The following is a 19294-nucleotide window of genomic DNA, read 5'->3' as shown; positions in this document are numbered from 1 at the left end:
GACCGGGTACCCCCAGCCCGCTCTGCCGGCGATTTGAGTTCGCCCTGCAGAAGCGTCGGGAGAAGGGCAATGCATTTCTTTCTGCTTCCGATACGTTTTTGAGGGAGCCAATCCACAGGCTGGCTTTCCCCCCTGGCGCGCTATTGGCTGGTTTAACACAATGACGACAGGGAAGCGACGGCAAGCAGCCAATCGCGTACAGAGTCGTTTGAATTAGGCCCGTTGATCACGCCTCTCGTGCTGAAGGAAATGACAGCAGCCTCCCCAGACCAACGTGCAATGCAATCTACGATTGAGCTTGGTCTGGTAATAGCAAGGCTAGCCACTACCAGTACCAGGACTAGTACTCATACCATCACAACCTCGTGATTATTCGATAACCATTAGAGCTAAGAACCCAGAACACCTCAGCTGGGAGTCAAACATAAAAATATATATTTTTTGCAATATGCGTCTGAACGCCGCCATTTTGGTTAAAATAGGTGCTTTAATAAAGGATAGGTTGGAGCATTTGCTAGACCGCCCTGCCACCCTGTTCGATGTTCTATTCAACCATTTCTTATGTTTAACGTTGGATGTGTAACGCATTGATTGATTTCGGAGCTGTTAAAAGGCTGGGTGCCCGTTAGCGAAACCCAACTCACGTCCTTGATCGGAACACTTGCGACCAATCAGGATCCAGTATTCACCCCGGGCCGCGTGTCTAACCCCGCGTCGCGGCGTGTCTCCCCTCCGGCTGCCCCTAGAGGTCCAAGGGGAGCGAGGAGGCACTGCGCAGCGCCCAGCAGAACGTGCTCTCCAGGGACCGGGTCATCAACGAGCTCAGGCTCCGCCTCCCCGCCACGGCCGGCCGGGAGAGGCTGCTGGCCGACCTGGGCCGGGCGGCGACGGCGGCGGCGGCGGGGGAGGAGGAGGGCGGTGCGGAGAGCCAGCCGGCCCTCCAGGTGGCGCACCACACCATCGGGAGCCTGCAGGGGCGGCTGAAGCAGAAGGAGGAGGTGGTGAAGAAGTACCAGGAGCTGCTGGCCCGAGCCAGACGGGTGAGCGGGCTCAGAGCGGTTCGGTTTAACGTTCATCGTCCTTAAAGGGAAGCTTGTCTTGCAGTCAGGTGGTGGACATGAATAGCACGTGATACACAAGGACACACAACAAAGAGATAGACACAGGCTAATATAAGTTAAAAAACGGTCACACTTATCTAGTCATCAGATTCAAATACAAAGAATTGTGCAAATTGAACAAACGTATTGCGCTATGAATAAAAGAGTTCTTTGTCCTACTGGACTTAAAAAAAAAGGGACTCTTAGGCCCAATCCCATTTCTACCCCTTCCCCCTTCCCCTTACCCCTCCCCCCTTCCCCTTACCCCTTCAAAACAAGGGGGAGGGGTAAGGGGTAGACATGGGATTGGGCCTTAGTCTCCAGCCTGAGGGTAGGGAATCAAATGAACCATGACGGGGGTGATTACGAGAGAGAGCGGGGGGCTCACTGCGGTGTCGGGGGGACGTGTTTACAGGCTGTGTCGTGTTCAGGCAGAGGAGAAGAGGGATGCGTGGATGGAGAAGCTTTTTTGAGTGAGAATTGAGTTGATGTTCAGTGATGTCTGTTCGAAAAGTGATGCTCAGAAGTAACTTGTCAGGGCCTATGTACAGCAAGGGGACGTTTCTACTGTTTCTCTCTCAAAAACGAATTTGGGAGTCAAAACAGAAAGTCGATACAGAAGACAGACGGCTGGACGGATCCCGTAACAAAGTCCTTGTTGTTGTCCTGTGATCTCCCCGTTCATTGTGTCAGGTCTCCTCAGATATCCTTTAGAGCAGTCTATCCCAAAGACTGGGTCAATTAAAATCTTAAAAAGATTTTAATCTTAAAAAGATTTTAATTGGGTCGCCAAATTAATGTATATTAAAATAATAAAAGAATAACAATTATATATATTTTTTACAGAAATACTTTTGGCATCTATCTCTACAGTTTCTTGACTGTTCTACTTCTTGCTTCTGAAACACCCGAATTTATCTCCCGGGGGATTAAAAAAAGTTTGATCTTATCTTATCTTATGTGGTTAACGAATTGATTAATGCTGTTCAAATTGATTGATTGATTGACTGTTTGATAACAATAGCTGCCCTTAAACACACGCCTACCTGTTTGGCATGAGCATTTAAAAAACTTTAAACAAGAAGCATGTTTTTCATAGTACTGTACTATTTTTGATATTGGGTCATGGTGGTTTGTAATTAAAAAAAATGGGTCCCTACAAAATAAGTTTGGGAAACAAACATGGCTTCAGAGACCGACAGGATACCATGGAGGAAGGTACTTCTCGCCATGCACTTAAAGCTTAAACTATACTGATCCCTGGTTCTGAATGTTTTGTTCTCCCAGGAGCAGGAGGAGGTGAACAGGAGGCATGAGGAGGAGGTGAAGGCTCTGCATCAGAAGCTGGACCTCTACTCGGACAGCTCACTGGACCGCTTCAAACAGAACACACTGGTAAGTGTGTGTGTGTGTGTGTGTGTCTGTGTGCAATCCAACTGTTCCGTTTATTAACAATGGTTACATTAGCAGCCAGTCAGCAACACCTATTCAATGCTGCAGCCGCCAGAATTGTTTGTTGGGGACAAATTAGTTTTCAACAAAGTTAGGGGGTTGACAAGCTATGTGCAATCACCCAAAAACGTTGTTACCAGAGTGAAAATAATTCAGATAAATTTGAAAGCGTCTCCTTGTAGCATCGTCTACTTTCAAATACAACGGATAAAGATGGTGCTTTCACCTTTACTTCCTTTCCATCCATGAGTACGGGGGGGGGGGGGGGGACAAACATTTTTTCGTCTCAGCAACACATTTCGTCACGTTTTCATATTGCGATATTTCGTGGCACGAAATACCGTCGCACCCCGAATTATTATTGAATTAAATTATTCTCGCCTTGCCTTGCCTACGCTCAGTTTGAACGGTACCTTAGCGTTAGCGGCTAACGGCGGCTAGCTGCCCTCTTCCAGGACCTGCTGAAGAAGCCGTCCCTCAGCGTGCCCACCTCCAAGCACCTGGTGCGGCTGGCGGAGGTGGAGCAGACCGTGGTGGAGCAGGACCACTCCCTCTCCGCCCTCAACGAGAGGCTGAGGGCGGCCGTCGCCGATGCCGACCGACAGAGGGTTTCCGTGGCGACGCAGGCCAAGAAACACCAGGAGGAAGTGTCAAAGTAAGAGCTGGCTTTTTAGTTTTTAATGTAGTGCCCATAGTCCACCCTTCCGAAACACTTTGTTCCCCAGTCGAAAAGCGTCCTGTTTGGGTCTCACAAAGGGTTAACGAACATAAAAATAACTTAAAGGTGACATATTACACCACCGGGTTGGGGTTGTTAAGGGTTGTTATATTACATTATAACAACGCATTGCAATTGTTATATTACAATGTTTATGTATAACACGACGCAAGGGTCGAACAGAAGGGACAGCCAGAGCTCCATCTCTGGTGATGTGTCGCTGTGTTATTTGTCTTGACTGGACCCCACTTAAGGGGCAGTGCTCCCTCCCAGCTGTTCCAGTAGATTATCGTCAGGGAGCCATAGCCAACCGGGTTGTCAAGTCAAGCATTGGATTGAGTGGAACAAAAAACCTATTTATCTGCCGCATAAGACACACAGACACAACCGCGTAAACACTCTCGCACACACACACACACACACACACACGCAAACACACACACACACACAGATCCGCACACACACATACACGGACACACACATACACACACACATCCGCACAAACACACACACACACACGGGGTATTTTGAAGGATTATGATAGGTGCTTGGAAGTGAGATTGTTAAACCGTGAAGGCGCTGTGTAAACACGTCATGTCATTTTTTTTCATTTTTATCTTTCATGACAATTTTTGATTGTTGGCTTTCTTTTGAAAACTAATCGAATTACTATCATGTGAATACTATGATTCCGCTGAAAATTGAGATTTAGGTTTCACGGTCTGTCCAGTCGCCTCGTAAGACATTCCTGATCGAGGTATTTCCCGTACGGCTCTCTGCAGATTAGCCTGGGTTTTCGATTCCTGTTGAAAGCCTTTTCCAAACTTTTCAAATTGTAGCAATCTTCGTTTCAACAGCTTTTCTCCCTGAGAACGATATGTTTTGCTTTACTTCCGACCAGATTCGACGAGAGAAAAAACGAGCAAGAGTCGCTAGTTTTTACTAGAGTTTCTTTAACAACTGTGGCCACATTGGGAAAACAATAGCGGCCAAGCCACGGCCACAACTGATTGCCAAACACAAACTTGAAAACCTGGATAATCTCACAAGGCTATCTCTCTTCAATCACTGAATCTAAATTCTAGAAAAACTTTTAAATGAAAGGGTAACCAGACACAAAAAACAAACCATATGGACCGTACTATGCGTACAAATAATTCACAACAACATCATGGCAGATTTGTGTTGGCAGCCGACTAAAACAGGGATGTCACATTGAACCAATCAGAAAATGTGGTTGCAGTAATTGGTTGATTGTGTTTGGTTCTGTGCCTGGGGGAATGGGTTTCCTCTTTGGTCGGATACTCTTTACCTGATCTTACCTTGCCAAATATCATCCAGCTAGCCTGGAAATTCTCCTGGCTCAGAATGATTGGTGATAACAAGACTTGAAGTCATGTCTAGCTCAACGGGTAGTTTGCCAGGGTTAAGGGGTCAGAAGGCTTGAGAGATTAACGTGTCAAGTATCATAAATAGTTTTGTGTTTCAAGTTCAAAATTTAAGCAAATAGAAATGTTGACTAAAGTAACCAGCTAACACTATTCAACAACACGCTAACAGAATAAAGTAACCAGCTAAGACCATTCAACCATACGCTAACCGCATTAAAGGGGACATATTACACCACCAGGTTTCCACCTAGATGTGTGCTGGATAGATGAGCAACGTTTGCTTCAGTCCACTGGGTAGGCTGGTAGACCAATCTATCCAGCCCACATCTAGGTGGACACGGCCACTAGTGATGTCAGAAGACGCAGATTTTACAATTACAATTACAATTAGGGCATTTAGCAGACGCTTTTATCCAAAGCGACTTACATCAGTTAATACACACATTGACACACCGACGGCAGAGTCAACCATGCAAGGCGACAGCCAGCTCGTCGGGAGCAGTTAGGGTTAAGTGTCTTGCTCAGGGACACATCAACACTCGGCTAGGAGGAGCTGGGGATCGAACTAGCAACCTTTCGGTTACAAGACAACTGCTCTACCTCCTGAGCTAAGCCGACCCATTTTCAACTACTAATCACACTCACACCTGGTGGTATAATATGTCCCCTTTAAGAACACAAAAAAAAGAAGACACAATTCAACAAAAAGCAAACAGCGTAGCGCAACAAGCTTGCAGTACGACGCCTGAGGCTAACAGGAATGCGCGGACGATGTGTTTCTCCCCAGGCTGGAGGAGCAGCACGCGGGCAGGGTGAAGGCGCTGGCCGGGGACGGTGAGGAGCTGAGGGCCCAGGCCGCCCACACAGAGAAGCAGCTGCAGTACCTCCAGAGCGAGCTGGAGGCCCAGAAGGAGGCCAACGTCCGCTCGCCCAGCAACACCATGAAGAGCCTGGTGGAGCGGCTCAAGGCCCAGCTCGCCCAGAAAGAGAAGCAGCTCAAGGTTCGCCTTGTCCCACACCATTACTGTAGGATCAATGGATCACGAGCGTAATCCCAGTGCTGAGCTAAGCACGTATTTTTAATACAGTTACGGTATCGTACGAGAAACAGATGGGGGGCCGGGACACTGGGGCGTCTTGACTGTTTTAGGAGGGTTCAATATGTGTGATCTGAAGTTACATCAAATAATATCAAGCCCGCCCCTCTTGGTTCCCCTTGGAACCAAGCAACTGGTTGTTATTATTCAATATTTATTATAAAAGCACGAAGAAAGAAAGAAAAAGAAAGAGTAACGAAATGGCAGCTTGGAATGTGCGTGACGTCAGCTCAGATGATACCCTTTTTTTTGATATTCACTGTGTCATCGCCTAGAACTGCGTCCAACATCGCCAGAACAAAGCGGCAAAGGCAAACGGATGCGGGCAGAAAATTCCCCCCTGTGCCTCAACACCACACCCTTCAGTCACGCTGAGGTCAAAGGTCAAGGGAATGTGAATCGCGGCGTACTAATCAATAGAGCGGGGATGGCTGGCAACTGCAAGGTTGCTAGTTCGATCCCCGGCTCCTCCTAGCTGAGTGACGAGGTGTCCCCGAGCAAGGCACCTAACCCTAACTGCTCCCGACGAGCTGGCTGTCGCCTTGCATGGCGCTGTCGTCGGTGTGTGCCTGAATGGGTGAATGTTAGGCAACGTTAAAGGGCTTTGGGTAAAAGCGCTTCATAAATGCAGTCCATTTACCATTTAGAAAACGTGCCCCTGTGCAGTTACCATTGTCTCTTCCTGTTTGTTCCTGTCTATCACCACACCCTTGCATCAGGTCAAAGGTCAGGGAATGTAAAACGCGGGGTACTGATCGAATCTATCTGTCCTCCACCCTCCACCTCCACCCTCCACCCTCTCACCAGGCCCTGGGCAAGGCGCTGCTAGAGCTGCGGTCGGAGATGACGGGCCTGGCGGAACAGCAGATCATCTCGGGCGCGGCGCAGAGAGAGGAGAGCCTCAACGTCCAGACGCTGGTGGACAAGCACACCAAGGAGCTGAAGGTGAGCGAGAGGAACTACCTCTCCCCCCCCCCCCCCACACAGACATATGGAACATCGCACCCGGAGCTCCGCGGCGCAACGCGTCTCTATTAAGGACGTGAACCTATCGTCTTACTCCCCTTTGTTCAGACACAGGTAAAATAAACATTGTGTTAAGAAAATGAACGTTGGAGAAGCGGTGTGTGTTGTCTGAAGGGCTTTACGTTACGCCTGCGGGCTAAGATCCCGATGACGGATGGTTGACATGCAGAAGGCCGAGACCTCAATGAAGGAAACCTCTTGCTACAACTGTAAATCAACGGGAAAACAATATGCCGACGCGCAGTATGTCACGTCTTGGCGCAACGAAAGCGTTGTATGCCTTTTAAAGAGATATCTGTAAGTTGCCGTTTGACGGCTAGATGCAGACGAGTTGTTTAATCCCAAACGTGTCGTTTGTGCAGCCGGTTCCCTAGGTTAGCATTTGATTCATGTCAGCCGCATACATTGACTCGCACAGTAGCCTAGCTTCTGTTGATTTAAAGGGAATGCGCTCACAAAACATACGCATCATATGATGATGAGTCCTTTTATCGGCTGAGGGAAACCCCATCTAGTTATCGTTCCGTCTGCGTTGCCGCTCAGCTGCGGCTGCAGGAGCTGAGCAAGGAGCTGCAGTCTGCGAAGGAGTCGGTCAGGGGGGCCCGCTGCCGCGAAGAGGCCCTGAAGGAGGAGGTGGAGGAGCTGAGGGGCGACCTGCAGCGGAACCACAAGAGCCAGGGTCGGCTGCAGGGGGAGAAGGAGCAGAGAGACCACGAGCTCCAGGAACTCCGGCAGCGCGTCAAGAGGCTGAGCAGCGGGCTACAGGTACGCCCAACCATCCAACAACCACCCCTTAGGTTAAGTTATCCTTTATTGTCCCCTTATGGGGGAAGTTCTCCGGTGAACACACAAGGGGCACAACAAAACACCCGGAGCAGTGGGCCGCCGCAGGGCAGCGCCCGGGGAGCAGGTGGGGGTTTCAGGTGCCTGGTTCAAGGGTAACCTTCCCCTTGAACCAGGGCGGGCTGAATGGGAGGCAGAGGAGTGTCAAGTAATGAGGCCGTGTAGAACCGTAAGACTGACTGCAGGCTGTTAGGGCTGTAACAACACAATGGACTTGACTTACGCACCACAGCCACGTACGCACGCGCACGCGCACACGCCTCCCACACATAGCAGCTCTGATATAACAACAGCAGAGAAAGGCCAAAGTAAACCACCGTTATGGGACACTGAATGTGTTTTGTTTCCCCTCTGGAAAACACACGGAAATAACGAAACAAGCGCACAGATCACATTAATCATTTTTAACGAATTAGTTCTATAAATGTAGAGGGGTTGTTGTAACAACAGTCTACAACAGGAGCACTTAAATGGGCATGAAACCCATTTGGAATTCTTCCTCATAGTTATAAACTCTACACGTCTTCTAAATGATTGTGCTTAAATGATGATACACGCCTCTACTAAGGTCTTTGGTGGCACGGTGGCTCAGAGGTTAGCACTGTTGCCTCAGCTAGGCTCTGGGTTCGACGCTGGCATTTGCCAATCAGGAAACCTTTCCACTCTGGCCTTTCTGTGTAGAGCTGCATGTTTTACCCTTTGCCCATGTCGGTTTTTCCCTGGGTGCTCTGGTTTCCCCCCCCCCACACCACAAAACATGCGAAGTAACACTCCGGCATGGCCCACAAGCAAGGCAAGGGGATTACAGACTGGAGCTGGTTCCGAGACACTCGAGTGTGTGAGGCTGCCCACTGTTCTTAGCGGGCTAGGATGGTTCAAATGCAGAGGCTGAACTTTTCCCAAGGGGATTAATCAACTACACCTTATTATCTTCCATGATCATGCAGAGAATAAGGTGTACTACTTTGTAACTTAACGCTGAATCCCATTTCGACTGATGCAATGGAACCCTCAGAACCAACAGGAGGCTGACGACCGGGGCTCCACAGTGGAGAACCTCCAGAGGAAGGTCAGGAGGTTGGAGTTGGAGCTGGAGAAGAGGCCGTCGTCCCCAGAGAGGAGCGCCAACACCACCACCAACAAGGAGGACAACAAGGTCCAAGCTGAAACCTCCCCTCACGGGCCTTATTCTCCTATAGCGGCCATTTTATAAAGCGTCTTAGAGTACCATATTAAGCGCTATATAAATTTAATTTATTATTATTATTATTATTATTTTGGCTCCGAATGCAAGCTGGGTGGGGAAACTGAGTCATGAAATCCGCGTTCACGTCCCCCAAACCAGCTACTGTTTAGAACCAAAATGGAACCAAGATGGCAGCAAGGTGGTATAAGGCACATTCTTCCATTAATAAGCCATTGTCCATTTTTTATAGCGAGACTATACAACTTGTGTTTCTAGCTAGCGCTGTTGGAATGGGATGATTTATGATGACGCAAGTCCAGCACGAATCTAAAACGCATGCCGCTTACTTTGAGATTAACCATTCAAAATAAGGCACTAAAAACTGTTTGGGGCAATTACTGCGACACGATCTCAGCCACTTCCTAATTTGTATGGCAGACCCAAGTTGACCCTGGGGTTCATTTTAAACTCTTTGCCTTTGTCGATGTATACGTAGATAATCAAGGTTCAGTTTTTTTCTCTCTCTCTCCGACAGTCCAAGGAAGAGGTCGTGCGCTGGGAAGAGGGGAAGAAATGGCAGACGAGGATGGAGAAAGTACGGAACGGACTCAAGGAGAAAGAGGGGGAGGTGGAGGCTCTTTCCAGACAGCTTGGCACTCTCAAAGACCTCTACGCCAGGTGAGCGCGAAGCCCGAAGGCCGGAACACAGTCGGGGCGCAAGCGTAGAGCGCCAACGGAAGCTGCTCGCTCCTTGGCTTCACACCGCGGGCACATTAAATAGATTATCATGAGAGCGGATTGAAGGCAGATGCTCTCCACGCTATGGTTTCGGTGGGTTTCAGCCTTGAGACATGCAGGGGGTTGACAGAGCAGCAGACTTTGCAGCTTTGGCGGCTCATTCCGCTTTTCACGGTCTGTAGTCAAAGACACATAAAGCCTCTAGAGAAAGGCAGCGGACAATCGGATTCCTTCTCCTATTTGTCAGATATCGCCAGATATTCCCACAAAGTCCCACATTAGCTTGGAATGACACGGTTCAAAAACAGGTCCCTCACCGGTGGAACCCAGTGAGCAGTCAACGTGACAGAGATAGCATGGCGACCTAGCCTGGCTATTGCCAGACCAAGCTCAATCGTAGACTGAGCTTGGTCTGGGGAGGCTGCTGTCATTTTCTTCAGCGTAAGAGGCCTGATCAACAGGCGTAGTTCAAATGACTCGATTCAAATGTCGCAATTGGATAGTCCTCCAACCAAACAGACCCAGGATCAAAAAGCTGCTTGCCATCACTTCCCTGTCGTCGTTGTATTAAACCAGCCAATAGCGCGCCAGGGGAAAAAGCCAGCTTGGTGATTGTCTCCAGTAAAAGCGGATCAGAAGCAGCTCCTCTCTGGACCCTGCTGCCGGGCGAATTCAAATCGCCGGCAGAACGACCTGGGGGTCACCCAGTCGGATGGCGACCCGCACATGGGGGTAAAGCTTGTTCCCGTGTGCTTGATGAGCGCAGACTGGAGCAGGAGAACAAGGGCCTGCTGAGGAAGGCCAAGGGGCGCGGTGTGACCGCCGACCACGTGGTGGGCGTGCGGAGTGCCGAGACGGAGAAGGAGCTGGAGGAGCTGAGGAGGAGGAACAGCGAGCTGGAGAAGCAGATCCTCAGCATCAGGTAGTAAAGTCAAGTTCATTCATCCGTCTCCCTAGGGAGAAATCTGGTTTAGAGACAGGGTACTGCTGCATAGACAAGCATGGAACATAGAGAGACAAGGATGCATAAAGACAGTAAAACATCCAACATAGAAAGAAAGTACAAATCTGGTAACCAGATAGGGACCCAGGGTGTCCGCGCATCCTTAAAAAGTCTTAAATTCATGTTTCTAAATTTAAGACCTTTGAAAGTCTTAAATTCGTTACAAATGTCATATGGTGGTCTTAAATTTGTCGGGGCAGGACTTTTTATTTTTTTATTTTTCTCGTGGGACTTTTCAGGAAAGACATGTAGAGAGGCTTCTTTCTTGCTAGCTGCATATATAAACGATTATCTGCGTGCTTGCTAGCTAGTCTGCGACAATGGGTAGGTGAATGAGTCTCATTGAGTGACACACATGCTATGCTTGGGTTATAATACAGCGGGATCCCCCCACCATCGTGTGTTTTAGGTCTTAAATTTCCTTAAAGGTGGTATTAAAAAGGTCTTAAAAAGTCTTAAATTTGACTTGCTGAAACCTGCAGATACCCTGGGGACCAAAGTGCAAGAAGTATGAGCTGTGCAATTTGCCCTACCTACCAGTCAAAAGTACAGTGCTAATACACGTTTAAAGTGCAGTGCACAATAAAGTGCTGGTGCATATTAGAGTGCTAGAACATAGTAAAGAACATAGTAAAGGTACTAGGATCGTGTGGTCGTCTACCTCAAGTCCGACCATGAGAGAGAGATGGAGAAATGTTCTAGATCCCCCTCACCAGTGACTTCTGTGAGTCTCATTGAGATTTAAACATCTTTTCCAAGAGCAACCTGGGAAAGAAGGCAGCAAAAATAAGCAATTTACAGACGAAGACAACATAAATAAGGCCATAACACACTCGCAATAATACATTCAAAGTCAAGTGCATTGACAACGAACCAGAATGTCCAGTTCTATGCAATTCAAAATGAACTGATTTGTCCATAGAGAATATACTGATATATATATCAGTCTCCGTCTTCAGACACGCTGAAACCCCTCATCCCTCACTCTGTCCTGACCCGAGGAACATTAAAGGTTAAGCTGGGGAAATCGTACATTTCCCTGAAGTAGGCTCCTGAGAAACCGCTCGAGAAATGGTATAAATCCATCAAACAGGGTCATGCCAAAGATCAATAGAAACATGTGCCTAAGCTCCATCGCCGATGGGAACCTCAGGGGACCCACTATACCTTAGTGCAGATCTTGCGAAAGAGTCACTGGGATGCCTCTCAAAGCATGTGGTAGCCATATTGGATCAGCGGACCAGCCGGATAGATGTTTATGATGCCTCCATAGCACTATCCCACAGCCCAATACTTAATGGTGCAATGTGTAGGATTTAGAGGCAACTAGCAGTGAGGTTAGATGATCCCCCCCCCTCTGCCCTCCGCTCACCTAACCCTATCCGACAACATCGGCTCATTCTAACGTTTGTAACCTTGTGCACCTTTTTCAAATAGAACCTTTTAATAAGCTCTTTCACGACCCTTCAACACTGCTCCCCGGGCAGCACTTCATCACCGCCTGTATCATCCAAAACCCATCGTTATGAACGGAGACGTCACCTTGTCACCCTTAGCCCTGTGCACCGACACACGCAGGCAGACCCAGAGCTCATGATCTCGTGATCGATCTAACGCGGCCCCCGCCCCCATGCTGCGGTGTTGAAACCTTCCAGGAGCCAGCAGGCCCTGCCCAGGGACGCAGCTGTGGATGACCTCACCCAGAGGAACCGCTGGCTGGAGGAGAGACTTCACACCATGGAGTCCCAGATGTCCAAGGAGCCTCCTTCCAGGCCTTCTGTAAGTATCCCCATATGCTTCCATAAGCACATGGGGATATGTGCTTATTTCTCATATGGAGCCACAACCATTACTGTCACGCATGTGGTAATAGCCGAGTGGGGGTGTTTGAGAACTCGGTCGGTAACTCTGAATGGCAGCGAGTACTGAGCCGGTCAGAGACCTGTCAAGGCTTGGACCACAGAGATATACCGTACAAAGAGATATATGACTGTGTATTTCATCGCATGTCATCAGCATAGCCCACAGAGACCGCCGCTTCAGAGTAATCCTTTGGGTTCACCTATGATGAAATGACGGAGGTTAGCATACACATGTGTTCATTTGTACCACATTTCATCTTCACAAATAAAGATCAAGGGCCCAGATGAATAAGACGAAACGAGCCCCAGAAACATGCATATTCGGGTTTCAATACCGAATTTCAGATGTGTAAAGTCAACCTGTGAAAATCATCCTGGACACACCAGGTGCACAGGGTTAGGGCGTCCGTGTGAAATGGTGACGAAGTGAGAGAAAGGCAGAGAGAGCATGTAAGAAGACACACTTTTAAGGGGATAATGGGAATGACGGACTGAATATGGGAGATGACCTTGTGGATGGTATTATCGGCCTAACTCTGTTTCTACTACACTGCAGTTAAACAGGCCTAACATTAAAACATATTTTGCAGTGGCAGCTGGTTTCCCATATATAATGGGCGCAATCGACTTATTCACCACTTTCGCCTTTTTTTTTTTCACTGCCCTTTGTACTATAATTTTTTTTATCAAACACTCGATTCTGAATGAGCGATCAGATGCAGAATTACAGGTCAATTTAAGAGTTCCCAGGACCATGTTTGGTTAATTATGGGTTAGGGTAACCCTGAGCTCACGGTCTGATTTCAAAGCTTGTTCACTTGCGAACAATCTTTGGAAAATTAGAGTGTATAAAGTGAAACCCTGTGCCGTCGTGCGTGCCATGCACTTTTTAAACATTTCGGAAAATCTCTGCACACACACATCAATGCTTTATCCCTGAGCATTAATTTGATATTGATGCATCTTAGCCAATATGTCTCTGACTTTGTCACTTTTGGCAGATTAAGCCTTAACACTTCCCTATTGTTGCGTGCCTTATGTGATAAATTAATCCACAATCTGATTGTAAAATGTTCATCTCCTTTTCTCTGCTGAGTCGAGACGCCAACTTAACAACTATTGTATTTCCTCCTCGAACTCGATTGTCGTCTTGTCGTCTTGTCTTGGCATCTTTCTGCTCACATATGCGTCCTGATCTTGTCTGGTTGACACAAATTCAATGCAGAGCTACCTTCCACCCATGGTTTCTACGGAGGCAACATCTGCAGTAGATTAAACTTTATTTTGAAAAATGTGAGCAATGTTCCCCATAGGGAGAAAAACAGATAATCACAAAGTTCGGTGGGAGAATGAAGGAAGGTGTTGATAGAGCGATAGCTTGTATATACGCCAGATTGACCTGGCTATTTAATGAGGCAATAAAACAGCAGTGGACTGCAAGCTCTACATTTGTATCAGTTTCTGGCGCTGAATGTGGATTACCAAGGTAGACACTGCGTTCTGGCCTTCAATAGTCGGAGCCCATCAGCCTGCAAATAATAAGCCCATATTATGATATTTGGAACTATTGTGTGGCTTGTGTCCTTGATGTGGCCTTTTATTTTTTTACATTCTTTCAATTTCTCTATGCTTGTTCCCACGTATCTATCGCTTCCGTTCTCCTTCAACGGACTTCAATCATTCTATTGCCGACATGTGAAGGAAGGGGGCAAACCCACCGCATCTCCAAGAGCGAAACGCGCCCCTCGTTTTGAAGTCGGGCAGGGGACAGACCGAGAGAACCCAGAACCGCACAGCGAATTACTTTCTCAAGAGCAATCGTTCCCTCATCCGTCTGAAGAGGAAGCAGATGCCGATTCTGATATTATCAAGGAGGAAGAGGAGCAGGTCGAAGGCGGCGGAGACGATGAGGGTCCGAGCGGACAGGAGAGCGGGCCCTGTGCTACCGAAGTCGTCGCCAGCGAACCCGACGGAGATCCCGCCATGACCCCAAACTTGGCGAGCGCAGAGGGGATGGATCCAGAGGTCGAGGCTGAGGAGAATCCGTCGGGAGCGGCCAACCCGTGCGACCTGGGCGTGGCAGGGGATTTGACGGACGAGGACAGAGTAACGCTGGGCGAAGAGACGGGTCCAACCATTATGGAGATGGAAACGGGTGACGAACCGGAGCGACACAGTACAGCTCAGGAAGATGCAGACCCGCAAGACGAACCCAACGCTGATACGCTCACAGACACTGTGACCGCCGAATTGGCAGGAAGGGGCTGCGTTGAGCCGGGGTCTGAGGTCTTAAGCCACATGGGCGTACCAAAGAGAGAGAGCCAATCTGACAGACGCCGCCTGAAGGTACAGTCAGGCCCTGTGGTGTCCCTTTGGTGTTGGTAGTTGCTGTAGTAGTGATGGAGGTGCAGTAGCCTGGTGAAGCACTGGCGTGATATTTCCTTAGTTTGTTGTTGTTGTTATTTCCCCCCCACCCCAACCCGACAGTCAAAGACCCCCAAAGCCCTAACCCTATCCAACAGTGAGGCCTAGATGGTTGTCTCGAGTTCACCTGTGACAACGTAGTGGAAAACTTGCTGAACTGCGACCTTGCGAGTGCTTTGCCCAGTGGCTCATGTGGTCACTGAGTTATTTGCAATTCATGAGGGCAGGACTCATGAATACACTTAGAACCCTGCTTATAGATTGTTTTGTTTTTTATCTCTTCATCGCTCACCTTTCCTCTTCGTCAGGGGGTTCCACTCTCTTTGATCCTTTTCATGATCTGTGTCCACACTTGGATTTAATAATATTTCCTTCCGGCCCCTTCCTCTAGACGTCCGGGCGGGGCACAGGCACGCCATCGCAGAAAGACCAGGATGTCCAGAAAGAAAACCTGAAGCTCTCCTCGGAAAACCTGGAGCTCCGCCTTCAGTTGGCACAAGCTAATGTTGAGCTGCCTGGTCTAAAGGTACGCTAGTCATGGAGCAGAGTACTTGAAGAGAAGTTTGGCGAAGTCGCAAGAACAAAATTACTGGACCAAAGAATTTGCATTTTGGCACTGCCTCGCAGACAACAGAGATGCAGATATTGTTTGCGATTCGTCAGACATTTAAGACAAGCGTGACTTATTTTGTTTTAGTTCCACAAATGGAAATCAGATTTCCCGTTTCCATGGGAATCCCACTGACTTAACTGAGGGAACATGTATGAATCAAACCCGAAACCGCATTGGTTATAAAATGTGTTTATCAGCTAAGAAAATGAAAGTCTTAGGCTACTCGCCTTAGACTGCCTTAGGCGAGTAGCATACTTTCAAAATCTCTGGTTCCTAAACATCTAATCCAGAGGAAAACCTATAATTGTTCCTATTAAAGGAAAGCCAGTTGACTGAGACAAGCTGACAAGTTAATAATAAAATATATTTAAGCAAGCAAATAAATATCGGGAGGAAATAAAGATTTGAAGTCAATGTCAATAACGGTAGAAATCATATAAATAATTTTGTACTAACGAAAGAATCGATTTTCACGGTCCTTCTGTTTTGGCAGCGAGAAGTCGCAGACCTCAAAGAGATGTGCCGAGTCGTGAGGAAGGAAAGAGCCGAGGCAGAGAAGAAGCTGTCCCACTTGCGTGGGGTAAGTGGGACAGAACCACGTCTAGAACCACTTTACACCATCTCACTTTAAACTGTAAAACAATGCGCTGGAAGCATATAAAGTCAGTGCTGATTACCTCTACTCATAATGTTTCCATTCAGTGTTTGTCTCTCATTGTATTCTATGACTCCTATTGTGCGAATCGATTTTATTTTTACATTTTTGTATGGTAGCTTATTGCATATTTTTGCATTTATTCTCTATTGCGATGTTACTATGTTATTGTGCTGTCCTTCTGCTGCTCCTATGCACACTATTCCTGTCCGGGAGTAACAAAGTTGATTTTTAAAGGTCCCATGAAATGCCACCAAGTGCGAATAGCCATTACGAGCTGTTTTGAAAATCGACCCCTTATGACATCACAAGTGTCCAGCTAGATGTGTGACGGATAGATGAGCAACGTTTGCTACAGTCCACTGGGTAGGTTGGTAGACTGATCTATCCAGCACCAATCTAGGTGGAAACGCCCACTTGTGATGTCATAAGGGGCTGATTTTCAAAAAGGCTTGTAACGGCTGATCACACTCACACCTGGTGACATGTCATGGGACCTTTAAAAAAAAAAATCGTATCTTGGAACCCGCTATGACATTTTCACAGACAAGAACTCAGCGAGAAGGGAGTGCTTGTCTACCCGAGTGTCCTAACGATGATAGATGATTTAAGAACCACTTGGCTGTGTCTTTGTTCTGTGGAGCAGGCGGGCACCAGCGGTAAGACGGTGGGCGACCTGGAGAAGACGGTGGGGCTGATGAAGAAGGTGGTGGAGAGGGTGCAGAAGGAGAACGACGCCCTCAAGAGAACCTCCGGAACGGCCAATCAGGACAAGCTCGCGTCTCTGCAGCAGCAGCACGAGACCCTCAAGGTTTCAACCACCCTGTTGACACGTTGCATAATCATTAACATTACATTGACATTGACATTTAGGGCATTTAGCAGACACTTTTATCCAAAGCAACTTAACAATAATTACATTTGTCAGAAGAAGGTGAAACAACAATATATCGCTGTCGGTACAGTAAGGTTGTTCATAGAACCAAGTGCAAAGCACGAACAATCGCTAGGTTAACCCATTCCCCGTAAACAACAAAGATAGCTAGGATTAAATGCTTCACAACTAGGTACTATAACTAAGTACGACATAAAACAGGTGCGTACATTAAGTGCCATAAGTGTGACTTGTGCCATAGTAGTGTTTGATAAGATGTGGCACTTTCAAGTCAAGCGTGAAATGTTGAGACCTAACCGCCTCCATCATCTTTCTTCCTCCATGGAAGACGGACTATGAAAAGCTGAAGCAGGAGGCGGACACCGAACTGAACGCCAGACTGGAATCCAAAACCAGAGGGATGGAAAAGATAGTGATGGAGAGCGAACGGCTACGGAGAGAGATTAAAAGGGTCATTTGTTTAGTCGAAATCGAACAACAACTGCAATTAAAATCTATCTGTTGACAGCTGAAGACGCAAGACTCATGTTTCAAATGCCGTTTCCTGTTTGCACAGGAAAAGGAAGCGACAGAGAGGCTGCGAGTGACCAGGAGCGGCCTAGAAGTGACCATCGAGAAGCTGGAGTCAGAGCTGGAGGAGACCAGGCGCAAACTACACACCGCTCTGTCAAGAGCCATCCCCGAGGGAGCGGACAGCAAGACCTGGAAGGCCTCAGTGGTGACGAGGTCAGCCGCTGTGCCTTCACTCGTTTAACCTCGATCCAGGCCGCGGCACCCGTGTTCAGACGGGACTATTTGCAGTAAAGGGTAGATTGACCCATGATGGGTTCATCCAGAATCGTTTTTTTCCTTGTCTTAATCTTAATATGAAATCCTTCAATATTTCTGCAACTGATCAGTTGGATCTTGCTTTGGGTGTACGGTAATGGTGGCTTGTAGCAGGGGGGGGGGGGGGAAAGCAGATAATTTAATTGTTTGGTTTGAAAGGACCCGAGCCAGGCTCTCTGTTTTTCATCATACTCCTACCCCAATGCATATGCAGTTATTAGAATGTGATCTTCCACTGTGGTCTGGCGCTACTCCAGAATGTATGAAAACAAGATGAAAGAGCTGGAGAGGGAAGGAGAGAAGGAGCGGGCCGAGCGCACCGAGCTCAAGAGGAAACTGAAGGAGGCGGCCGAGCGGGAGGAGAAAGCCCTGCGCGCCATCCACGCACTCGAGGATCAGGTGCCCCGTCTCCATTCATACCAACCCACTCCATTATGTTCCAGGACACGACCGCACCGCACCGACAAATGACCCCCCAGGCCTGTTAAGTGTGGTTCAATAAAGATAATGAAAACAAAACCCCCCTTTCAGGCGGTACAGCATGTCGCGCTGCCGTGCGATGGATTCACCTGACTGCAGTTTTTAATCAAGAGCCCGTCAGCAACGAGTGTCTGGCTTCAATAAGCTCATATTTTCGTCAATCTTTCATCAGGTGAAAGGCGGCACCAGGATTGACGCAACTACAACCAAAGATGTGGCAGCGCTAAGGTTTGTGCCGGTTACACGGAAAGAAACGATGATTATACAGGCACAGTTCATCTGAGGTGCCCTCACCGTGGGATTGATTCTGTGGTTGCATGACGCTGAAGACTGTGTGTGTGTGTGTGTGTGTGTGTGTGTGTGTGTGTGTGTGTGTGTGTGTGTGTGTGTGTGTGTGTGTGTGTGTGTGTGTGTGTGTGTGTGTGTGTGTGTGTGTGTGTTGGTTCTCCAGGCGGGCCAACGAGGAGCTGGAACAGGAGCGGTGTAAGCTGATGAAGGAGCTGCAGGAGCTCCGGGAGGGGTCCGGACAAACATCCACTCTTCAAGGTGAGGTCTCTTAAAGGGGACATATTATACCACCAGGTGGGAGTGTGATTAGCCGTGGCCGTGTCCACCTAGATGCGTGCTGGATAGCAAAGGTTGGCCATCTATCCGTCCAACATCTAGGTGGACACGTCCGCCTGTGATGTCAGAAGCTGCAGTTTCAAAACGGCTTGTAAAGGCTAATCACACCCACACCTGGGGGTATAATATGTCCCCTTTAAAGGTGGGCGGGCCTCAAGCCACTTCCCATAGGGTGAAACTTCTCTCGGATTTCGACTGGTGGCATTTTTCAGCAAAACAGCCCGATGGTGCGTTTCTAGGTTCGATTCCCAGTGTCCACAGACTGCCTGAGTGCATTCTTCAGCAGGATTCCCTAACCCCTACCTGCTCATGAATCATTAACAAATCACTGCAAGTCCTTGGCACAAAGAGTTGCGGTT

At 48.2% G+C, this 19294-nt stretch overlaps 1 protein-coding gene across 6 annotated transcripts in view; it reads left to right on the top strand.

Annotated features, from left to right (window-relative positions):
- The window catches only part of cep290 (centrosomal protein 290), a 50717-nt gene that overhangs the window by 30536 nt on the left and 887 nt on the right, over positions 1 to 19294 (top strand). For 4 of the 6 annotated variants that reach the window (XM_060060267.1, XM_060060266.1, XM_060060265.1 and 1 more), the window contains 19 exons: positions 747 to 1040; positions 2388 to 2495; positions 3008 to 3207; positions 5449 to 5662; positions 6566 to 6703; positions 7328 to 7549; positions 8643 to 8783; positions 9349 to 9491; positions 10318 to 10473; positions 12210 to 12333; positions 14118 to 14762; positions 15232 to 15366; positions 15947 to 16033; positions 16755 to 16919; positions 17332 to 17454; positions 17560 to 17729; positions 18089 to 18230; positions 18484 to 18539; positions 18763 to 18857. In XM_060060267.1, the coding sequence (XP_059916250.1) occupies positions 747 to 1040; positions 2388 to 2495; positions 3008 to 3207; positions 5449 to 5662; positions 6566 to 6703; positions 7328 to 7549; positions 8643 to 8783; positions 9349 to 9491; positions 10318 to 10473; positions 12210 to 12333; positions 14118 to 14762; positions 15232 to 15366; positions 15947 to 16033; positions 16755 to 16919; positions 17332 to 17454; positions 17560 to 17729; positions 18089 to 18230; positions 18484 to 18539; positions 18763 to 18857 (3358 nt within the window). The remainder of the gene's footprint in view (positions 1 to 746; positions 1041 to 2387; positions 2496 to 3007; positions 3208 to 5448; positions 5663 to 6565; positions 6704 to 7327; positions 7550 to 8642; positions 8784 to 9348; positions 9492 to 10317; positions 10474 to 12209; positions 12334 to 14117; positions 14763 to 15231; positions 15367 to 15946; positions 16034 to 16754; positions 16920 to 17331; positions 17455 to 17559; positions 17730 to 18088; positions 18231 to 18483; positions 18540 to 18762; positions 18858 to 19294) is intronic. The other 2 variants (XM_060060269.1, XM_060060268.1) reach the window with 1 other exon arrangement.

The sequence above is a fragment of the Gadus macrocephalus genome, chromosome 9, assembly GCF_031168955.1.
Source record: "Gadus macrocephalus chromosome 9, ASM3116895v1".
Lineage (NCBI taxonomy): Eukaryota > Metazoa > Chordata > Actinopteri > Gadiformes > Gadidae > Gadus > Gadus macrocephalus.
This window is presented reverse-complemented; position numbering and strand designations above follow the sequence as displayed.